Source organism: Neoarius graeffei, chromosome 21 (assembly GCF_027579695.1).
Source record: "Neoarius graeffei isolate fNeoGra1 chromosome 21, fNeoGra1.pri, whole genome shotgun sequence".
In the NCBI taxonomy this organism is placed as follows: Eukaryota; Metazoa; Chordata; class Actinopteri; order Siluriformes; family Ariidae; genus Neoarius; species Neoarius graeffei.
Window position 1 is genome coordinate 60326994 of NC_083589.1, and position 21706 is coordinate 60348699.

At 43.2% G+C, this 21706-nt stretch overlaps 1 protein-coding gene across 1 annotated transcript in view; it reads right to left on the reverse strand.

Moving 5' to 3' along the window:
* Nucleotides 1–21706, reverse strand: part of chchd3a (coiled-coil-helix-coiled-coil-helix domain containing 3a) — a 176070-nt gene that overhangs the window by 87141 nt on the left and 67223 nt on the right. Inside the window, exon 4 of the mRNA XM_060903438.1 lies at nucleotides 15387–15567. Coding sequence (XP_060759421.1) covers nucleotides 15387–15567 — 181 coding nt within the window. The remainder of the gene's footprint in view (nucleotides 1–15386; nucleotides 15568–21706) is intronic.

Below are 21706 nucleotides of genomic sequence, written 5' to 3' on the forward strand. Positions count from 1 at the left end.
TTAACAACAAATAATTCTAAATAAATTCTGCAGTTTTTTTCCCCAAGAATTCCTCCAGAAAGCCATGCCTTAAAAGGAAATTTAAAGTATTACAAGCATGTCAATGAACACAAAAGGCTTTAGTTATTTAGCTATATACACACAAGGTTACACAAGGTTTTGTAGTAAGTGCAACTTGGCTTAACAAGTTGGAAAAAAGGTAAAGGTGCTGCTGGCTCCAATGAACACATACTGTACAATATATAAAAACTGAAAATATGCTTAATTTACACCAAGTCAGAGAGAACTTGATGCTACTGAAATATTCCAAGCATGGCAATGTTAAACTGACATTGGTAAAACAACTGCCATTGGTAACACACACGCACAAAACCTTTTGCCTAGTAAATTCAAATATCAGATATCACTGTACCGTCTGCTGTGCTACTTCCAGGGTGGAACAGAACGCAAGGGTAGCAAAAAAGAGCACTGACTACATCACAGCCAGCTCGCCAAGTTTTCCGGTGGTACCAGTTCTTGTTAAAACCTCTTGAGTAGGTCTTCTCCCGCTTCGTAGACACTTGCTTGATGTTTAAATTCGGTCTAGGAGGTCCTAGCTGTTTGATTGCCGTTTTCTCCACATTGGTACGACGACTAAAGGGAACTTCTTTCAGAGACGCTATCGTATTGTTGCACTCAACACTCGCCGCCATCTTCATAGAATGTTCACACATATCCCGCGCAAGTTGCGTTTTCCAGCCCAAAATTATGTTCAGAACCCGCCAAAATGCACTTAAAACCAATCTGGCAACACTTGCGCGGCGCAACAGGCGTATGACGTAAGCACGCTGCTTGTGCGAGCACATAAAACCTAATAGAAAATGCATTGGGAGCATGATTTTTGAAAAAAAACGTACGTACCATTAGTGTCAATGGGAGATTTTGGGGCAAATCTGAACCTGACAGAAATCGCCCAAAAAGGGCGTGGCTACACCAGGCGCGACCTTAGCCTGATTGGACAATGACATTACTGTTGGTAGTAGGAGTAGATTAAAAAAAAAAAAAAATCTCCCTCCCTGTTTGGGAGTGCGTCGCCCAACTCGCCCCTATTAACGAGCCGCCAGTGCCAGAGTAGCTGAGATAGAAAACTTTGAGGGCGATTTTCTCCCTTTTCTGTTTTAAGAGGTATACACTTTCAAAAGGCCACACATTCTTCAAATATTGTCAGATCTCCACATGGAAGGCATCATTGGAAAGCTTAGAAACTGTACTTTCTGAATCTGTCAATAACTCAAAATGCCCCCGGGCCGACATGTGTCCCTGGATTCTGTGATCTGCCACAAATATGATCTAAAACATCATCAGATTTTCACACAAGTCCTAAAAGTAGATAAAGAGAACCCAGTTAAACAAATGAGACAAAAATATTATACTTGGTCATTTATTTATTGAGGAAAATGATCCAATATTACATATCTGTGAGTGGCAAAAGTATGTGAACCTTTGCTTTCAGTATCTGGTGTGACCCCCTTGTGCAGCAATAACTGTAACTAAACATTTCCGGTAACTGTTGATCAGTCCTGCACACCGGCTTGGAGGAATTTTAGCCCGTTCCTCCGGACAGAACAGCTTCAACTCTGGGATGTTGGTGGGTTTCCTCACATGAACTGCTCGCTTCAGGTCCTTCCACAACATTTGCATTGGATTAAGGTCAGGACTTTGACTTGGCCATTCCAAAACATTCACTTTCTTCTTCTTTAACCATTCTTTGGTGGAACGACTTGTGTGCTTAGGGTCGTTGTCTTGCTGCATGACCCACCTTCTCTTGAGATTCAGTTCATGGACAGATGTCCTGACATTTTCCTTTAGAATTCGCTGGTATAATTCAGAATTCATTGTTCCATCAATGATGGCAAGCCATCCTGGCCCAGATGCAGCAAAACAGGCCCAAACCATGATACTACCACCACCATGTTTCACAGATGGGAAAAGGTTCTTGTGCTGGAATGCACTGTTTTCCTTTCTCCAAACATAACACTTCTCATTTAAACCAGAAAGTTCTATTCTGGTCTCATCCATCCATAAAACATGTTTCCAATAGCCTTCTGGCTTATTCACGTGATCTTTAGCAAACTGCAGATGAGCAGCAATGTTCTTTTTGGAGAGCAGTGGCTTTCTCCTTGCAACCCTGCCATGCACACCATTGTTGTTCAGTGTTCTCCTGATGGTGGACTCATGAACATTAGCCAATGTGAGAGAGGCCTTCAGTTGCTTAGAAGTTACCCTGGGGTCCTTTGTGACCTCGCCAACTATCACACGCCTTGTTCTTGGAGTGATCTTTGTTGGTCAACCACTCCTGGGGAGGGTAACAATGGTCTTGAATTTCCTCCATTTGTACACAATCTCCCCTCCTAGAACTGCCACCTTATTGTGATGGAGGAGTTTGTGTGCTTGAATGATCCTAGGAGCTATGTTGTCAGGGGCATTATGCCCCTGTTAGGGTTTCCCAAGGCAGACAGGTCATAGGTGACAGGCCAGACCAAAAGCAGTTCACCAAAACCCCTTATGGAAATTTAAAAAAAAAATCAAGGACCATGACATCACCCGGTATGGCGCAGCCGGGGCCCCACCCTTGAGCCAGGCCCGGGGTTGGGGCTCGTATGCAAGCGCCTGGTGGCTGGGCCTTTGCCCACGGGGCCCGGTCAGGCTCAGCCCGAAGCGGTGACGTGGGGCCAACCTCCTGTGAGCTCACCACCCACAGAGGTAGCCGTAGGGGACTGGTGCACTGTGGATTGGGCGGCAGTCGAAGGCAGGGGCCTCGACGACCTGATCCCTGAACACAGCGGCTAGCTGTTGGGACATGGAATGTCACTTCGCTGGGGCGGAAAGAGCCTGAGCTTGTGCGGGAGGTTGAGAGGTACCGGCTAGAGGTAGTCGGGCTCACCCCCACGCACAGCTTGGGCTCCGGAACCCAGCTCCTCGAGAGGGGCTGGACTCTCCACTTCACTTGCAATCTTTTCTCAGCCAGCACCGAGGAAAACAGTTGATAAGATGTCGCAGACTGACATAGTTACAAAGCCTAAACAATCATCTTTGCAAGTCGTCATCAAGGACACACAAACATCTGACTTGCAGGCCTCCCAACATTCAAGGACAGACGACTCCACTTCACTTCACTTCTCCTCGGATGGATTTCCCAAATAGCATGAAAAAATTGCTTCCTATGGCTACACTCTTTTTCCAGCCCAAATTTGTCGCGACAAGCAGTGTACCCAGTTCATCAAAATTGTGTTCGTCCAGGACTTTCAGCTGGCTACAAATCTTTTTCACCATCCAAAAGATACATGTCATCTCCAGTCCTTTCACCCTCAAACCAAATGGAACATTTAGAAAGTCTTGTTTGATGTACTCTGGGTCCCTGCAAATGGATGTAGAAAAAAGCAGGGATCCGATGTTGACACTATTCCTGTGTTGATAAGAAACAGAAAACAGAGCACATTTAACCCTGGGGGTGAACCAATCTAATCTCCTTCCTGTTTTAAAACAGCATCAGAGTGCACAACCAAATATTACTGTAAAACTAGCCCTTTTGAACATTAGATCACTTTTAAACAAGTCATTTTTAATTAATGATCTTATTTGTAAACACAATCTTGATTTTTTGCTTCTAACCGAAACCTGGCTGGATCAAGCAAATAGTGCTACCGCCCTTATCGAAGCAGCTCCCCCAAATTTTAATTTTTTTGAATGTTACCCGACAAGGGAAAGGTGGAGGGATCGCAAATATATTCAAAGTCTCTTTTCAATGTAAACAATCCTCACTTGGTGATTTTATGTCCTTTGAACACTTATGTGCACTTGTTACATGCTCTCCTAACATATTATTATTAACTATTTACAGGCCTCCGAGACATTCAGCCAAAGTCTTTCTTGAAGAGTTTGGTGAATTGTTATCAGTCATTTGCTTAGAGTTTGATTGTCTTATTATATCTGGGGATTTTAACTTGCATGTAGATAATACTGATAACATTTATGCCAAAGAACTATTTGCAATTATTGATAACTTTAACCTAGTACAACATGTACAGGGGCCGACCCACTCTCGTGGTCATACTCTTGACCTCGTCATCACAAAGGGTCTTACTGTTTCTTATACTGTTGTTGACCTGACCTTATCTGATCATTTCTGTGTTTTCTTTGAAGTTTCTATGTCTCCTCACATTCAGAATAGCTCAACGACTATAGGCAGGAGAGTCATAAACGACAACACGTGCTCTTTTTAAGCAAGCTCTCTCTCAGAACTCAACCAAAATGTCAGACTCTGTAGATGATTTACTGGAATTTTTTAATTTAAATATGACCCAAATTATGGATGATATTGCTCCATTCAAAATCAAAAGAATCAATGATAAGCAGAAAGCACCATGGAAGCAGTACCCGGCTGTTAAACTGCTAAAGAGAGAATATAGAAAGACTGAAAGAAAATGGCGCAAATCTAAACTTCACATCCATTATCAAATCCATAAAGAGATGCTTTGTAATTATAATTATGAAATTCGTAAAGCAAGACAGTCTTTCTTCTCCAATATCATCAGCAGGAATATGAACAATGCCCGTGTGCTATTTTCAACAGTAGAGAAGCTAACAAATCCCCCACCACAATTAGCACCTGAACTTCTCTCAGTTAATAAATGCAATGAGTTTGCATCCTGCTTCAAAGGTAAAATTGATAAAATACGGCAGAATATTTCTCATAATCTATCTCAGTTGCAAAAAATTGAAAAACTGCAATCGCCAATGACACAGATAGATAACTTTAACACAATGTCAGAATTTTGTTTAATTGATTATGAGACTCTTGAAAAAACTGTACAAAATCTCAGTTCCTCAACATCTGAACTGGACATTCTGCCCACCAACTTTTTTAAGTCTGTTCTTCATCTTATAATTACAGATGTGCTTCAAATTATAAATACATCCTTGGAGACTGGTGTTGTTCCTGTGTCCCTAAAAAAAGCTGTTGTAAAGCCCCTTCTTAAAAATAATCTGGATCCTTCAGTGTTAAATAATTACAGGCCAATATCAAATCTACCATTCATCGGGAAAATCCTGGAAAAAATTGTCTTCAATCAATTAACTGCCTTCTTGATATCAAACAGCCGTTTTGATAATTTTCAGTCAGGATTTCGTGCCAATCATAGCACTGAAACAGCGCTGATTAAAGTTATAAATGACATACGTCTTAATACTGATGCAGGCAAAACATCGGTCCTGGTATTACTGGACCTCAGTGCAGCTTTTGATACTGTTGATCACAACATACTGCTATATCGACTTGAACACTGGGTTGGATTGACTGGTAAAGTTATCAATTGGTTAAAATCATACTTAAAAGATAGAAGCTTCATTGTTACCCTGGGAAATTGTTCCTCAACGTCAATGCCCTTGACCTGTGGTGTCCCCCAGGGGTCGATTCTTGGACCATTACTTTTCAACCTTTATATGCTCCCACTTGGGCAAATTATCAATAAAAATTCAATTTTGTATCACTGCTATGCAGATGATACCCAAATTTATTTTGCTCTATCACCAAATGATTATGCCCCCCTTGAATGTCTCTACCAGTGTATCGATCAAATCAATAGCTGGATATCACAAAATTTTCTTCAGCTGAACACAGATAAAACAGAAGTAATTCTATTTGGAAAAAAAAGATGAAAGACTCAGGATTACCACTATTCTTGACACAAAAGGGATTAAAACTAAAGAAATGGTTAAAAATCTTGGTGTTTTCATTGACAGCGAGCTAAACTTTGACAGTCACATGAAAGCAATCACTAAAACGGCATTTTATCACCTAAAAAACATTTCCAAACTAAGAGGACTTATGTCAAAACATGATCTGGAAAAACTAATACATGCCTTCATCTCTAGTAGGGTTGATTACTGCAATGGCCTTTTCACAGGCCTGCCAAAAAAGACCATCAAACGACTTCAGCTGGTTCAAAATGCAGCGGCGAGGGTTCTCACACGAACAAAAAGAACAGAGCACATTACTCCAATTCTAAGGTCCCTTCACTGGCTTCCAGTAAGCTACAGAATTGACTTTAAAGCATTGCTGCTGGTGTACAAATCTCTAAATGGTACAGGGCCCAATTACCTCTCTGATATGTTGCAGCGGCCTAACCCAATCAGATCTACCAGATCGCAACAGAAAAATTTACTATTAAAACCAGTTGTTAAAACAAAGTGTGGTGAAGCAGCTTTTAGCTACTATGCAGTGCAGCTATGGAACCAACTGCCAGAGGACATTAAAAATGCTCCTGCTGTTGGCAGCTTTAAATCTAGGTTAAAGACCAAGTTGTTTTCAGATGCTTTCTGTTAAATAATTAATATTTTTACATTTTTTATAATCTTTACTTTCTCTGCATGTTTTAAATTTACTTTAACTTTATTCTATTTTATTCTGCTAGTTTTTTTTTCCCCTTTCTCTTTCTCCTTTTTCTTTTTGGCATTTTAATATTTTATTTCTACTATTGTTTAATTCTTATTATTTTCTTTTAATTCTTTTAATTCTTTTAATTAATTATTTTAGAATAAAGATAAAATTATTTTATGTAATTTTATTTCTCTATTGTTTACTGTTTTTGTTTTTACTTCTGTAAAGCACATTGAACTGCCATTGTGTATGAAATATGCTATATAAATAAACTTGCCTTGCCTTCTCTGGAGTCGCCCACGGTGAGCGGCGGCAGGTTGGTGTGGGCTTGCTTATAGCTCCCCAGCTCAGCCGCCATGTGTTGGAGTTTACCCCAGTGAACGAGAGGGTCGCCTCTCTACGCCTTCGGGTCGGGGAGTGGGATCTTGCTGTTGTTTGTGACTACGGGCCGAATAGCAGTATAGAGTATCCAGCCTTCGTGGAGTCCCTGGGAGAGGTACTGAGAGGTGCTCAGACTGGGGACTCCATTGTTCTACTGGGGGACTTTAACGCTCACGTAGGCGGCAACAGTGACACCTGGAGGGGCGTGATTGGGAGGAACAGCCTCCCTGATCTGAACCCGAGTGGTGTTTTGTTATTGGACTTCTGTGCTAGTCATGGTTTGTCCATAACAAACACCATGCTCGAGCATAGGGGTGTCCATAAGTGCACGTGGCACCAAGACACCTTAGGTCAGAGGTCGATGATCGACTTTGTTGTCGCTTCATCTGATCTCCGGCCCCATGTCTTGGACACTCGGGTGAAGAGAGGGGCTGAGCTGTCAACTGATCACCACCTGGTGGTGTGTTGGATCCGCTGGCGGAGGAGGAAGCCGGGCAGACCTGGCAGGCCCAAACGTATGGTGAGGGTCTGCTGGGAACGTCTGACCGAGCACTCTGTCGGGGAGGTCTTTAACTCCCACCTCCGGGAGAGCTTCTCCCAGCTTCCGAGGGAGGCGGGAGACATCGAGTCTAAGTGGACCATGTTCTCTGCCTCCATTGTCGACGTGGCTGTTCGGAGCTGTGGCCACCTGTCGTGGCGGCAAACCCCGAAGCCGGTGGTGGGCACCGGAAGTAAGGGATGCCGTCAAGCTGAAGGAGCCCTATCGGGCCATGTTGGCCTCCGGGACTCCTGAGGCAGCTGATGGGTATCAGCAGGCCAGGCGTGCCGCAGCTCGGGCAGTTGCGGAGGCAAAAACTCGGAACTGGGAGGAGTTCAGTGAGGCCATGGAGGAGAACTATCGGTCAGCCTCGAGGAAATTCTGGCAAGCCATCCGGCACCTCAGGAGGGGGAAGCAGTACTCTGCCAACACTGTTTACAGTGCAGGTGAGGAGCTGTTGACCTCAACTGGGGACATTGCCGGGCGGTGGAAGGAATACTTCGAGGATCTCCTCAATCCCACCGTCACGTCTTCCAGAGGAAGCGGAGGCTGATGACTCAGAGGTGGACTTGTCCATTACCCAAGCCGAAGTCACTGAGGTGGTTTGCAAGCTCCTCGGTGGCAAGGCACCGGGGGTGTAGGAGATCCGCCCCGAGTATCTCAAGCCTCTGGATGTTTGTTGTGGGGCTGTCTTGGCTGACACGCCTCTGCAACATCGCGTGGCGGTTGGAGACAGTGGAGTGGCAGGCCGGGGTGGTGGTTCCTCTTTTTAAGAAAGGGGACCGGAGAGTGTTCTCCAATTATAGGGGAAAAATCACACTTCTCAGCCTCCCTGGGAAGGTTTACTCCAGGGTACTGGAGAGGAGAATTCGGCCAATAGTTGAACCTCAGATCCAGGAGGAACAATGCGGTTTTCGTCCTGGTCGTGGAACACTGGACCAGCTCTATACCCTTCACAGGGTGCTCAAGGGTTCATGGGAGTTTGCCCAACCAGTCCACATGTGCTTTGTGGATCTGGAAAAGGCATTCGACCGTGTCCCTCGTGGTAACCTGTGGGGGGTGCTTCGGGAGTATGAGGTTCGGGGCTCTTTGCTAAGGGCTGTCCAGCCCCTGTACGAATGGAGCAGGAGTCTGGTTCACATTGCCGGCAGTAAGTCAGACCTGTTCCCAGTGCATGTTGGACTCCGGCAGGGCTGCCCTTTGTCACCAGTTCTGTTCAGAATTTTTATGGACAGAATTTCTAGGTGCAGCCAGGGGCCAGAGGGAATCCTGTTTGGGAACCACAGGATTTCATCTCTGCTTTTTGCAGATGATGTTGTCCTGTTGGCTTCTTCAAACCGGGACCTTCAGCATGCACTGGGGCGGTTTGCAGTCGAGTGTGAAGCGGCTGGGATGAGAATCAGCACCTCCAAGTCCGAGGCCATGGCTCTCGACCAGAAAAGTGTGACTTGCCTTTCAGGTTGGTGGAGAAGTCCTGCCTCAAGTGGAGGAGTTTAAGTGTCTCAGGATCTTGCTCACGAGTGAGGGAAGGATGGAGCGTGAGATCGACAGGCGGATCGGTGCAGCCTCCGCAGTGATGCGGTCGCTTTACCGAGCCGTAGTGGTGAAGGAGCTGAGCCAAAAGGCAAAGCTCTCGATTTACCAGTCAATCTATGTTCCGACTCTCACCTATGGTCATGAGCTTTGGGTAATGACCGAAAGAACAAGATCACGGATACAAGCAGCCGAAATGAGTTTCCTTCGCAGGGTGGCTGGGCGCTCCCTTAGAGATAGGGTGAGAAGCACAGTCACTCGGGAGGAGCTCGGAGTAGAGCCGCTGCTCCTCCACATCGAGAGGAATCAGCTGAGGTGGCTCGGGCATCTCTTTCAGATGCCTCCTGGACGCCTCCCTGGGGAGGTGCTCCAGGCATGTCCCCCCGGGAGGAGGCCTCGGGGAAGACCCAGGACACGCTGGAGGGACCATGTCTCTTGGCTGGCCTGGGAACGCCTTAGTGTTCTTCCCGAGGAGCTGGCCGAGGTGTCTGGGGAGAGGGAAGTTTGGGCTTCCATGCTCAGACTGCTGCCTCTGTAACCCGGCCCCGGATAAGTGGAAGAAAATGAGATATGTACACAATCTGTCTGACTGTGGATTGGTGGAGCCCAAGCTCTTTAGAGATGATTTTGTAACCTTTTCCAGCCTGATGAGCATCAACAGCGCTTTTTCTGAGGTCCTCAGAAATCTCCTTTGTTCGTGCCATGATACACTTCCACAAACGTGTTGTGAAGATCAGACTTTGATAGAGCCCTGTTCTTTAAATAAAACAGGGTGCCCACTCAAACCTGACTGTCATCCCATTGATTGAAAACACCTGACTCTAATTTCACCTTCAAATTAACTGCTAATCCTAGAGGTTCACATACTTTTGCCACTCACAGATATGTAATATTGGATCATTTTCCTCAATAAATAAATGACCAAGTATAATATTTTTGTCTCATTTGTTTAACTGGGTTCTCTTTATCTACTTTTAGGACTTGTGTGAAAATCTGATGTTTTAGGTCATATTTATGCAGAAATATAGAAAATTCTAAAAGGTTCACAAACTTTCAAGCACCACTGTATAACTGTCAATTTTCATGATATTTTCAATCAGCTGTTTGTGTTTTTTTTTTTTTTGTTCAGGGCACAACTTTTCCTCACTAAGCGTCATTCTCTCTCTCTTACTGCTACAGATCTATAGGGTACAGTGACCAGACGTCCTGGTTTGTTACAGCTAGTGCAAATTACTGTGACTTTAGTCCTAGCCTCTATCTAGTGTTCAGTATTGCACTCTTCCTCACAACTGCCCTCTCTCTCTCTTTCACCTTACAACATAAACACTGACAGTTTCCCAGATTTTATGGCTTTCATCCTCAAACAAATATCTTTCTGAAGCCCTAGTCATTTCAGTCATTTTTAAACAGACTGTACAGAGACGTGACCCGTCCCTCGACACGATAGAGTTCCCAGCACGAGTACCTGTTACAGCCGACGCCACGTTACCTACCAACGATCACGCTCATAAACCTGGCAATATTAATAAGAAACACCAAAAAAAGGAAACATTAAATGTGTGTCATATGAACAGGAGTTTAACATGATGAGTATGCGTACGTTATGAACACATGATGTAGTACGTCATGGATGCTTATCCCAAGTCGGGGGTAGGATAAGTAAACGCATTTAAAAACAGCAAGTGTTGACCCAAGTGTTGTACAAAGGCACAATGTACTGTAACTCTGGAAAAAAAAAATAGATAAGATTGAAATTGGTAAAAGGAGAAAATGTTCGATCATAAAAAGGGTGTTGGAGCGTCTTTTCTGCTTGGCCCCCTAAAAACAAACTCTAAGATAGATTGGGGGGGGGGGGGGGGGGGGGGGGGGCACATTAAAAACAAACCAGAACGTCAAGGACGTTGTCGCTCATCTCTCCTGCCATGGAAACAACCATGACGACCACAACTTTGTTCCCCGAGGGAAGACCGACCCAAAACATCGATCAGAACTGAACTCGCATGATAAATGAGAGAGGAGATACAATTCTCATGAAAAGTCCAGAAACTCGTTAAGGTGACCTAATTAGCAGCTCGTTAGCAAAAAATTTGACAATGCAATGACCAAGTGTTGTACAGAATTGGTTCTTTCAAACAAAACAATCGGAACGGAAATCTGTAGAAAATGAGGCCAGAGATACAATTTAACTGAACTGTGGACGACGGACGCCACGCCATGGCAACAGCTCACCGGCTTTTTTGGACAGATGAGCTAAAGAAGAAAAACACATCATGATAAAGTAATATCTCAGGAGCTATTTCAGTATCTATTTCCTCTCGTGATGTAAAAACATGTCCCTGGATATTAATTTTGTGTTTATTGAATAAAAGCAATATGGCACTGATCCAGTATATGGGCATGAATCTTCTAAGACACAGAGTGAGACACACACACACACACACACACACACACACACACTCACTCAGACCTCCTGATCTCCCATCAGACCTCACAGTGGGCCAATGAGACCCCGACATTTCACCCCATGCTGGTCCTGACCCTCCCATTACAGCCATTCTGCTCCTCGCCCGAAGCTACACGAGCATGAAGCCAATCTGTACGACTTCACCATGTCTAATTACACTCCATCTCTCCATCTTATTCACTGCAGCCCATAATTAACCACATTCACTCACACAGGTGTGCTGAAGGTTAACTTCTTACCTGAAGTGGTCCTGAACACGGAGCGAGTTACAGTTTTATAACGCGGCTCAAACGTAAAATCGGGTTAGAAATGGTTTTATATTACAAATAAATGTCTTATGAGGGAATTGGAATGATTAATTTTTCACGACGGGAGAAATGATATTGTAAGCTGAAGCACTAGGACTGGACTGTCACACACACACATCACATTATCTCTAGCCGCTTTATCCTTCTACAGGGTCGCAGGCAAGCTGGAGCCTATCCCAGCTGACTACGGGCGAAAGGCGGGGTACACCCTGGACAAGTCGCCAGGTCATCACAGGGCTGACACATAGACACAGACAACCATTCACACTCACATTCACACCTACGGTCAATTTAGAGTCACCAGTTAACCTAACCTGCATGTCTTTGGACTGTGGGGGAAACCGGAGCACCCGGAGGAAACCCACGCGGACACGGGGAGAACATGCAAACTCCGCACAGAAAGGCCCTCGCCGGCCCCGGGGCTCGAACCCAGGACCTTCTTGCTGTGAGGCGACAGCGCTAACCACTACACCACCGTGCCGCCCGGACTGGACTGTTTCAAAAAAAAAAAAGCTGCACTAATTCATTTCTTATACAAGACTCTCGTCTCGTCTCGTCTTCTTCCGCTTTATCCGGGACCGGGTCACGGAGGCAGCAGTCTGAGCATGGAAGCCCAAACTTCCCTTTCCCCAGACACCTCGGCCAGCTCCTCGGGAAGAACACCGAGGCGTTCCCAGGCCAGCCGAGAGACATAGTCCCTCCAGCATGTCCTGGGTCTTCCCCGGGGCCTCCTCCCGGGGGGACATGCCTGGAACACCTCCCCAGGGAGGCGTCCAGGAGGCATCCGTAAAAGATGCCCGAGCCACCTCAGCTGATTCCTCTCTATGTGGAGGGGCAGCGGCTCTACTCCGAGCTCCTCCCGAGTGACTGTGCTTCTCACCCTATCTCTAAGGGAGCGCCCAGCCACACTGCGAAGGAAACTCATTTCGGCCGCTTGTATCCGCGATCTTGTTCTTTCGGTCATTACCCAAAGCTCATGACCATAGGTGAGAGTCGGAACGTAGATCCACCGGTAAATTGAGAGCTTCGCCTTTTGGCTCAGCTCCTTCACCACGACCGCATCCTTATACAAGACTGATTACTCAAAAAAAAAAGAATAAATAAACCACACACACACACACACACTACCCAACATTACAGTTTAATGACACATTCACAAAAATTAACCTTCATTTAAAATACTGTAATGTTGAGTGCGAACTTCAGAAATGACTTCAAGTTTGTTGAGACAGATGACATTATTTATTAAACACTGCCATGTACTGAAATTATTTTATAAAATAAATAAAACCATCATTGCTGTAAACTATTAAAATTTCATTAACCTGCAAGCTGGATTGTTAAAATCAACCCTTTTTTTTGTTTGTTTGTTTTGTTGAAGTGCATGTCTGCATGGCTCCACTACAAAATACATTTCAGAAGAAATGTATAAATTTATAAGCTCATACCCCGGTGAGCTATCACATTAAAACCACTGGTGAAGTGAATAACACTGATGATCTCATTACAGTCACACCTGTCTATTCGGCAGCAACAGAACAGTCAGGTCTTGAAGTCGATGTGCCGGAGGCAGGAAAAATGGCCAAGCGTGAGGATCTGAGCGTCTTTGACAAATAGTGATGGCTAGACTGGATGACTGGGTCCGAGCGTCTCCAAAATGGCCCATCTTGTGGGGTGTTCCCAGCATGCAGCGGTTAGTACAGAACAAAAGTGGTCCAAGGATCCAAAGGACAACCGGTGAACTGGTGACAGGGTCAGGGGTGTCGAAGGCTCATTGATTCACACGGGGCACAAAGGCAAGCCCATATGGTCCAATCCAGAAGAACAGAAGCACTACTGTAGCACAAACTGCTGAAAAAGTTACTGCTGACACCTTTCTGTTCTCACCATCCTGATCAAGCTGATGAACCAACTGTTGGCATCAATACGTAAATATTATGCCAAGAGCTATAAATATGCATGACATGCAAATTTGAAGGGAAAAGAGGGGAAAAAAAAAACAACAACACACAACTATATTTTCCTACATTTTCAAAACCACCTGTTCTATCCATTACCATTGGTTATGTGATGTGATGAGCTCAGCAATACTGCACTATTAGAAGTTCAGTTTAGCACAACCGTGCCGTATTAATGTTCATGTCAGTGTTGTAGTTGGGTCACGAAACCTCGAGTCCAAGTCATTAAAGAAAACTTCGAGCCGAGTCCACTATTGATCCGAGTCCAAGACTCCAACGGCACCATTTGACAGTGTCTGTTGCTGCCTTTATGTGAAAGCGTCTCTGCTACTGTGTTGGACTCACGTTACTGCTCGACTGCTCCATTTTAGTTAACAGGCTACAGATAAAAAGCTTCTTCATCGCTCAGCAAGCCCCGCCCACTATCAACAGGGCAAATAACATGAGAGAGGGTTAACACTAGCTAGTTCATTGCTCAGCAAGCAAGCCCCGCCCACTATCATCAGGGCAATGAACACAGAGTGTCACTTCCTTCTCTGGGTGGAGTCTTACCAAATGAGGATTGAAGTTCGAGGTCGTCTCCTCGATAGTTCTTCTCCATATGGAACACACAGCAGTGCATTTTTTCCCACTGCACGAGAAGTCTGTATCAGCAAAGCAGACAATCCTAGCGGCATTCTCGTCAGGCATTTTAGCGCCGTTAACGTTAGTTTGTTCCTGAACATGGCGTATGAACAGGTGAATGTGCGTTCTCTTGCACAAAATTAGTATAAAAGTTAACGTAGATAGAAATATAAATATCTTACGCCAAATTATTATGGCATGTTATTTAAAAAAATAACGAAAAAATCCGAGTCCTCGTCTACAATTTACGAGTCCGAATGCAGTTAATGCACGAGTCCGAGTCATCAGTGCTCAAGTGATGAGTCTTTAAAATCAGGGTATATGAGTCGGACTGGAATACTACAAGCCTGGTTTATACACCACTAGCTCACAATTGTTAAAAGTTCAGTATCCAAGTCTACACAGATACAGTGTCGGAGCCAAACCTGCCAAATTATACAATCAAAATCAACACTGTGTTCTCTAACATATGCCAAGTTATCGATTTAAAATACCGAGTATACTGGATATGACTGCCGAGCCAATTTTCTGACATCACAAAGCCGAGCTCACACATCCACTCACTAAACCAGTTTTGAACTCGGGATGAATGTGTGAAAGTGACATGTCGACAAAATTCGACCTCAAATCACAAATTCATATCTTCAGAATCGGTTTCTTTTTTCCCCCTCTTCAGTACATATCCACACGCGACACTTGACCCAGGACTGATTCTGGTCTCGGCTGAAGGCGGAGCTTAAAATAGCAGGTCTGCTTTCACCAACACCGAAGCGTTCAAGAACAGCTCCTCTCAGACACACGGCATGCCATCCTGCAGGAATTCCTGCCAACAAAGAGCTGATCTTGTCTTGTCTGAAAAGGTTTTAAGCCACGCAGGCCGGGACGAGACGCACGCTTCGTAAGATTCTCTCAGTGCAAAGGCGAGCAAATTATACCACTCCAGTCCTGTGAAAGCCTGGACTTCTAGAATTAAATAAAAATAACCCTTTTCCCCACCATCAGGAAACGTGAAACAGGAAGTAACCAGACAAGGTGAACCAATCAAACGGCTCAGCATGCAGATCTGAGAATGGAGAGCTTCATCACGGTTCGAGTAACAAAACATAAGTGTGGAAACATCTGAATGAGCAGGTGAGTGTATTTTTATGGATGTGTGACTCACCAAGAGCTTCATTCGGAGTCGCTCCTCCTCGGCAGTGATCCTCTCTCGGAGTATGGCTCTCTGCACGCTGTCCAGAGTGGCCGCTCTCTCCGAGGCCAGGATCCTGCTCACCTCGTCCTGCACGTGGGCCCGAGCATCTGCCTGGGCCTGGGATTTCACCCGGGCACGCTCTTTCTCCAACCTACACACACACACACACACACAAACAAAAAACAGAAAAACTTACAGAGCAAAGAAAGTCAGACACAAATCAGTCCATTACCTCTGTAAGAATGCTACATTAGACCCGAGGAGAAATACACAGTTCTTCCACAGCAGTTCAGTAAATTAACCGTGAACGCACACTGACATTGTTTCCACTGCCAAGTCAGCTGTACTGTACCTAATCACCCGTACCTCGAGTTACTTTCCTGCCCAAGTATCAGGAGAAATGTGGGTGGAGCCAGAAAGACTGGCTGGTTAGAACAACACCATCATTAGAACATCTCTGAACAGCAGGATTACTTTTCTTTATTTCTCTCTCTCAATTTTTTTAGGCATGCTGTGTAGTTTCCTTTTCTTACTCATGGTAAAATACTACATCCTTGATTTGGACCAAATTCCAAAACGGCTTCAGATTCACTGCATCTGCTCACTACACAGGGTACACCGCCACCACCACCACCACCGGGGAACATAACACCATATGAACAATACAAATGGGGAGATCATGATGATCTATATAGAGGATATTACACAGTGGCATGAGTGGTGAATACATACAGTACACATCATGAGTGAGTGAAGCAAATGAGTGAAAATATTTTCAACACTAAGATAAATTTCATCTCTTCACACCATCATGTAATGTCCTTTGTATTACATGGACACGTCCAAAATTAAAATAAAAAAAAACGCAAGTTAAAAGAATTTTAACGTGGAACCGGTTCACCATTTTAACAACGCGCGTGTAGTCAGCGGAAAGAACGATCAGGAATTATTATACCTACAGGACACTTTCACTGGAATAAAAACGTGTTCTATTCCCTTCTAGCAGGTTTCATTTGTTTGATTTGACAGCATGCAATATTGTCAGCATATCGCTTATCCTACGTCAGGGCTTTTCAAAGTGTGGGGCATGCCTCCCCTAGGGGGCGCCAGAGTTCTTCGGGGGTGGGGCAACGTGAGTAAAAGTAAACCAGAATAAGTTACTATTGCGGACATTTAGCGAATTTCAGCTAGCCTTTGCCAGAGACAAAATGGATCGATTTTTAGTACCTAAAGCTACAGTGAGTGAGGAGACTAAGTCTGGGCCAAGCAAAAGAAGGAAGTATGATCACGATTATTTAAAGTTTGGATTTTCATGGACTGGATCTGAAGATGCTCCACTGCCACAGTGTGCTGTCTGCCAAGAGGTGCTAGCTAACGATGCTATGAGATGTTTAAAATGTGTAAAACAAGATGTTTTAAAAAGCACAGATGTTTAAAATGTGTAAAAGGAAAAAAAAAAAAAAAAGTGTGTACAACCATTTTTTTTAAAAAATACAAATGGAACATTAAGTATAGCAACAACAAAAATTATGGTGGAGGGGCGCTGTTGTTTATTTGCTCTCTGAGGGGGGGCTGACTCTCCCACATTTTGAAAACCCCTGTCCTACGTGTATTACATCACTCTACCCAATGGAGAATGAGCGTTGAATACGGTTTACGATACTGCATGGTTGTCAAGACAACATGACGTCACACATCGGAGATGTAAAACTTTCGCGCTAGTGAGTGACTGTGACAATTTATAAACAAACATGGCCGCCAGGTTTGCTTTGTTAAACATGGAAGATTGTGAGAGAATTTTGAAAGAGAAAGACGCGTTGAACACCCGAAAGGAATGTGTATGGATAATAATAATAATAATAATAATAATAATAATAATATTGGCTGGTGTTGAGTGGTCTGTCAGAGATATTCCATTCAGCGAGCATGATACTGAACGAGTCGAAGACGAGTAGCTGAATGGAATATATCTGATAGACCACAAAAAAGCCAGCCAATATTATGATTATACTGTACATACACATTCCTTTCGGGTGTTCAACGCGTCTTTCTCTTTCAAAATTCTCTCACAATCTTCCATATTTAACAAAGCAAACCTGGCGGCCATTATTTAAATGGTGTGTCACTCAGATCCGTGATGCATTTCATACGAAAAATGCGAGTTTTTCAACACGAGAAGATAAACTTCATATATTCAAGCCAATGTGTGATTTTCTTTTTATTATATCGACACAGTTACAAAGAAAAAGTCCCCAAATTTATCATCAATTTCCTCACGAGTGATAGAGATTTATGTCCCAGTTTTGGTTCTCCGTGTCCCGGATGGAGCTTGGATCAAAAATACGAGTGGCGTATTTCCTAGTAAAATACTCGCGTCTATGTAGTATCAATATCAAATTCTCATATTCTCATCTCATTATCTGTAGCCGCTTTATCCTGTTCTACAGGGTCGCAGGCAAGCTGGAGCCTATCCCAGCTGACTACGGGCGAGAGGCGGGGTACACCCTGGACAAGTCGCCAGGTCATCACAGGGCTGACACATAGACACAGACAACCATTCACACTCACATTCACACCTACGCTCAATTTAGAGTCACCAGTTAACCTAACCTGCATGTCTTTGGACTGTGGGGGAAACCGGAGCACCCGGAGGAAACCCACGCGGACACGGGGAGAACATGCAAACTCCACACAGAAAGGCCCTCGCCGGCCACGGGGCTCGAACCCGGACCTTCTTGCTGTGAGGTGACAGTGCTAACCACTACACCACCGTGCCGCTCATATTATTATTATTCCTTTGAAATAACTGGAAGCAGCTGATGTGATGCTAAAATTTTGTACTTTAAATCTTTCGTTATTTAAACTGCAGAAACGTTTTTCCTCTTTTTCAATGCTATTTATTTTATAAAAATGGAAAAAAAAATTAATTTTCTGGATATGAAATATTTCTTGGAACTGTATTTCTAGGTACCAAGCTATACAATATATAAAAAAAAAATGTGAAAACAGAGCAAGGTGTGAACAGTCAGAGGTGGCGGCATGACCACCGTATCATATTCTACAATACATGATAAACAATATATATTCAAATATAATATAATTTAAGAGCTCGCCTGCGACCCTGTAGAACAGGATAAAGCGGCGAGAGATAATGAGACGAGATGAGATATAAAGATATAATGTTTATCATGTATTGTAGAATATGATACTGTGGTCATACCGCCACCTCTGACTGTTCACACCTCTCTCCGTTTTCACATTGGGGTTTTTTCACTGCTAATTAAACTGAGCCACCGATTGGCTGCTTTCTTGCCAGATGAAATGTGGGCGGAGCTAGTGTAGATCACCGGTCAAAATAAGATGACCTTAACATTTCTAGCTCAGATCGAGATTCATGTTGATTTATTTAACCATGGGAATGTGTCGCTCAGTGTTACTTCACTTCGTGGGAAAAACAGAACGATGTTAAATTCTCAAATGGCTTTCGATTCACTACGTTTACTCACTACATAGTGCACATAACCGTGCTGGAGAACGTTTGTAGAACGCTGTATTCTCCATAGAACATCTTTTTATATTCATCCACAGTAAAACACCTTGCATTCTGACAAATCCTCTCTCTGCATTTTAACCATGCAGAAAGTTTTGGCACCCTTGGTTTTGGTTCAGTGGTTCAACCCTGTGAGGTAAACACAAACACTCCAAAGATAATCAAGTCAAATGGAATACATGTCGCACACATCACGAGTCATGACCTCACAACCTCCAATCAATCAATAAAAACATTTTTAAAAAATTAATAATAAAAATAATAATGATAATAATAAACCCTCCCTGTACACGGCATGAGGAAGAAACCTCTAGAGCCTGTATTTTGTGTTTACCAGGATACCGGAATAGGTTTGGGTTTTTTTCCTGAGTTGCTCGAACAATACAATTTCCCTCAAAAGATCAACCCGATAACACTCAGCCCGTGATGCTGATGCAAGATAGTCGCACCACTGAGAACAACAAGACAGACGTTAAAAAGCATCATTAACGACTTCTCGCTTGTTTATTCACATCTAAAAGAGAGCCAATGCTCTAAACAGTCCCCTCAAACCCCGCTGAACCCTGTGAAACATCTCCAACTTTGGTCTGTTGCTAAGCAACGTTCCTCGCCACCATGCCGGCGGCGTGATTTGCAGTGTAAACTCGGCACGATGTAAACTGTAATCTGCAGCACTCTGTTTTCAATCAAATAGCCGCCAAAGTAAAAAAAATCTTGAAAGACGGAGGGATGGATGAACGGGCTAAAATTTAATTACACCACCTATATAAACAAACAAGACAGAGGATCTACAGATAACTAAGCAACACACACACACACACACACACACAAACTGGGGGGGAATAAATAAATTTTTTAAAAACTACACAATCAGTGTAATAGGTCAATCTATACTTCAGTAAATAAATCCAGAAAGGGCACGGTATGATATTTTGTGTTTGTTTGGAAAAGATGTGTTGTGTGAAGAATGGAGTCGAAAAACGACAGCAGCATGTGAGTAAATGCAAAAACATGAGTAGTGGTGCGAGGACAGAGAAAGCAGGATGCACTGCTTTGCAATTCATAATTTAAAGGTGGATTCTGCATGAATTAAACCTGATGTTTACGGTGACCTTTTTTTTTTGGGGGGGGGTCTGCCAATGACTAGTTGAACAAAAACAAGGTAAATATACAAAAATTAAACAAATACGGAGGTGATTATAGGAAATCGTGCGTGCTGATTGGTCGAGAAATTCAGACTATTTCTCGATAATCACCTCAAGCAACTCTGCGGCCGATCGCTTTGTCATTCTTCGTAGGTGAGGGAGAATTATAAATGAAAGAAAACGCTGTTCCTAAAAGCACTAAAGATGCTCCGAAGTTTGGTCTAAAACTATTGAAAGGGAAGGTGGAGTTGGGATTTATTTTATCAATTTCAAAACAAAGTATTTTACGTGACTCGGCGTAGATAAGTGACAAGTCTGCGTCACAAAGTGATTACATTTACATATCGCTTTTGAAGTTTGAAATATATTAATGTTTGGGGGTTTTATTTTTAAAACAACCACCTATGTATTTATAATTAAACAATTATCCGCCTCAGGCTCAGTGAATATCGGTGCTCGAATTCGTTTCAGTTATTATTCACCGATATTCACTTCACCTTCGGAGAATAACTGCTAAATAATAACGACCTGTCAGAGTCTATCAAGTGTTTGGTTTTTTTAAGAAACAAGTCATACAACGTTACCAGGGTGTCTACAGGTTTGTCCAAGTTAAATTTAAGACTTTTTAAGACTTTCATACCATGTTCCAAATAAAATTAAGACCAAATCTAAAGTCACGCAAAAACGTACTCTTTTGGAAAAAAAAAAAAATATTATATATATATATATATATATATATATATATATATATATATATATATATATATATATATATATATATATACACACACACACACACACACACACACACATATATATACATACATACACACACACACACACACAGGGGTTAAATTGGGCCGGGGCTGTCCGGGGCTGAGCCCCGGCACATAAGCTCGGAGCGGATGGCATATGATCACGCGCACACATCAAAAGCAACAAACCCTTTTCACGATTTTCAGTTCTGAATAATTAAATATCGTTTTATTAATCAATAAACCCATGACTTTTATGAGATAGATCATAGTTTTCCTGATAACAAGACGACCTGTCAAAGCTATTTAGAACAGAACTTGCGATCAGAGATTCTGGTTTCTGGAACACTGCGTGGGTTGCCAATTCCGCTTTTTATAAGCGACTTTGGGGTTTCTTTTTTTGTGAGCTCGCTTTAAAAAAAAATCAGAAGTTGTGGTTTGCGGGTTTTTGGGCTTGTGTTTCAGCGTTGTGACTTGTTTATAATTTTCTCCGTATAATTTTCTCCCCTTTTAAAATAGAAGCACAATCATTTGAATGCAGCAAAAGTTTTGCTGCATTCAAATGATTGTGCTTCTATTTTGCTGCTATAATCTGCTCATCTTATGTATGTTCTAGACAATACAAAAAGCACCACATGCCAAATAAATAATTGAATACATAATAATAACAATAATAATAAATGCTTCCAATGTTATAGTGTTGTTTGTATTTGGTTGCATTCACTGCATGAATATATCTGATTGACAATTTGACTGACAGTGTTTTGGCATATTTAACATTTATCCTCCAAAATAAATCAACTGTTTTGGTTTAAGATTGTGCAAGCCTTCAAATTTTCT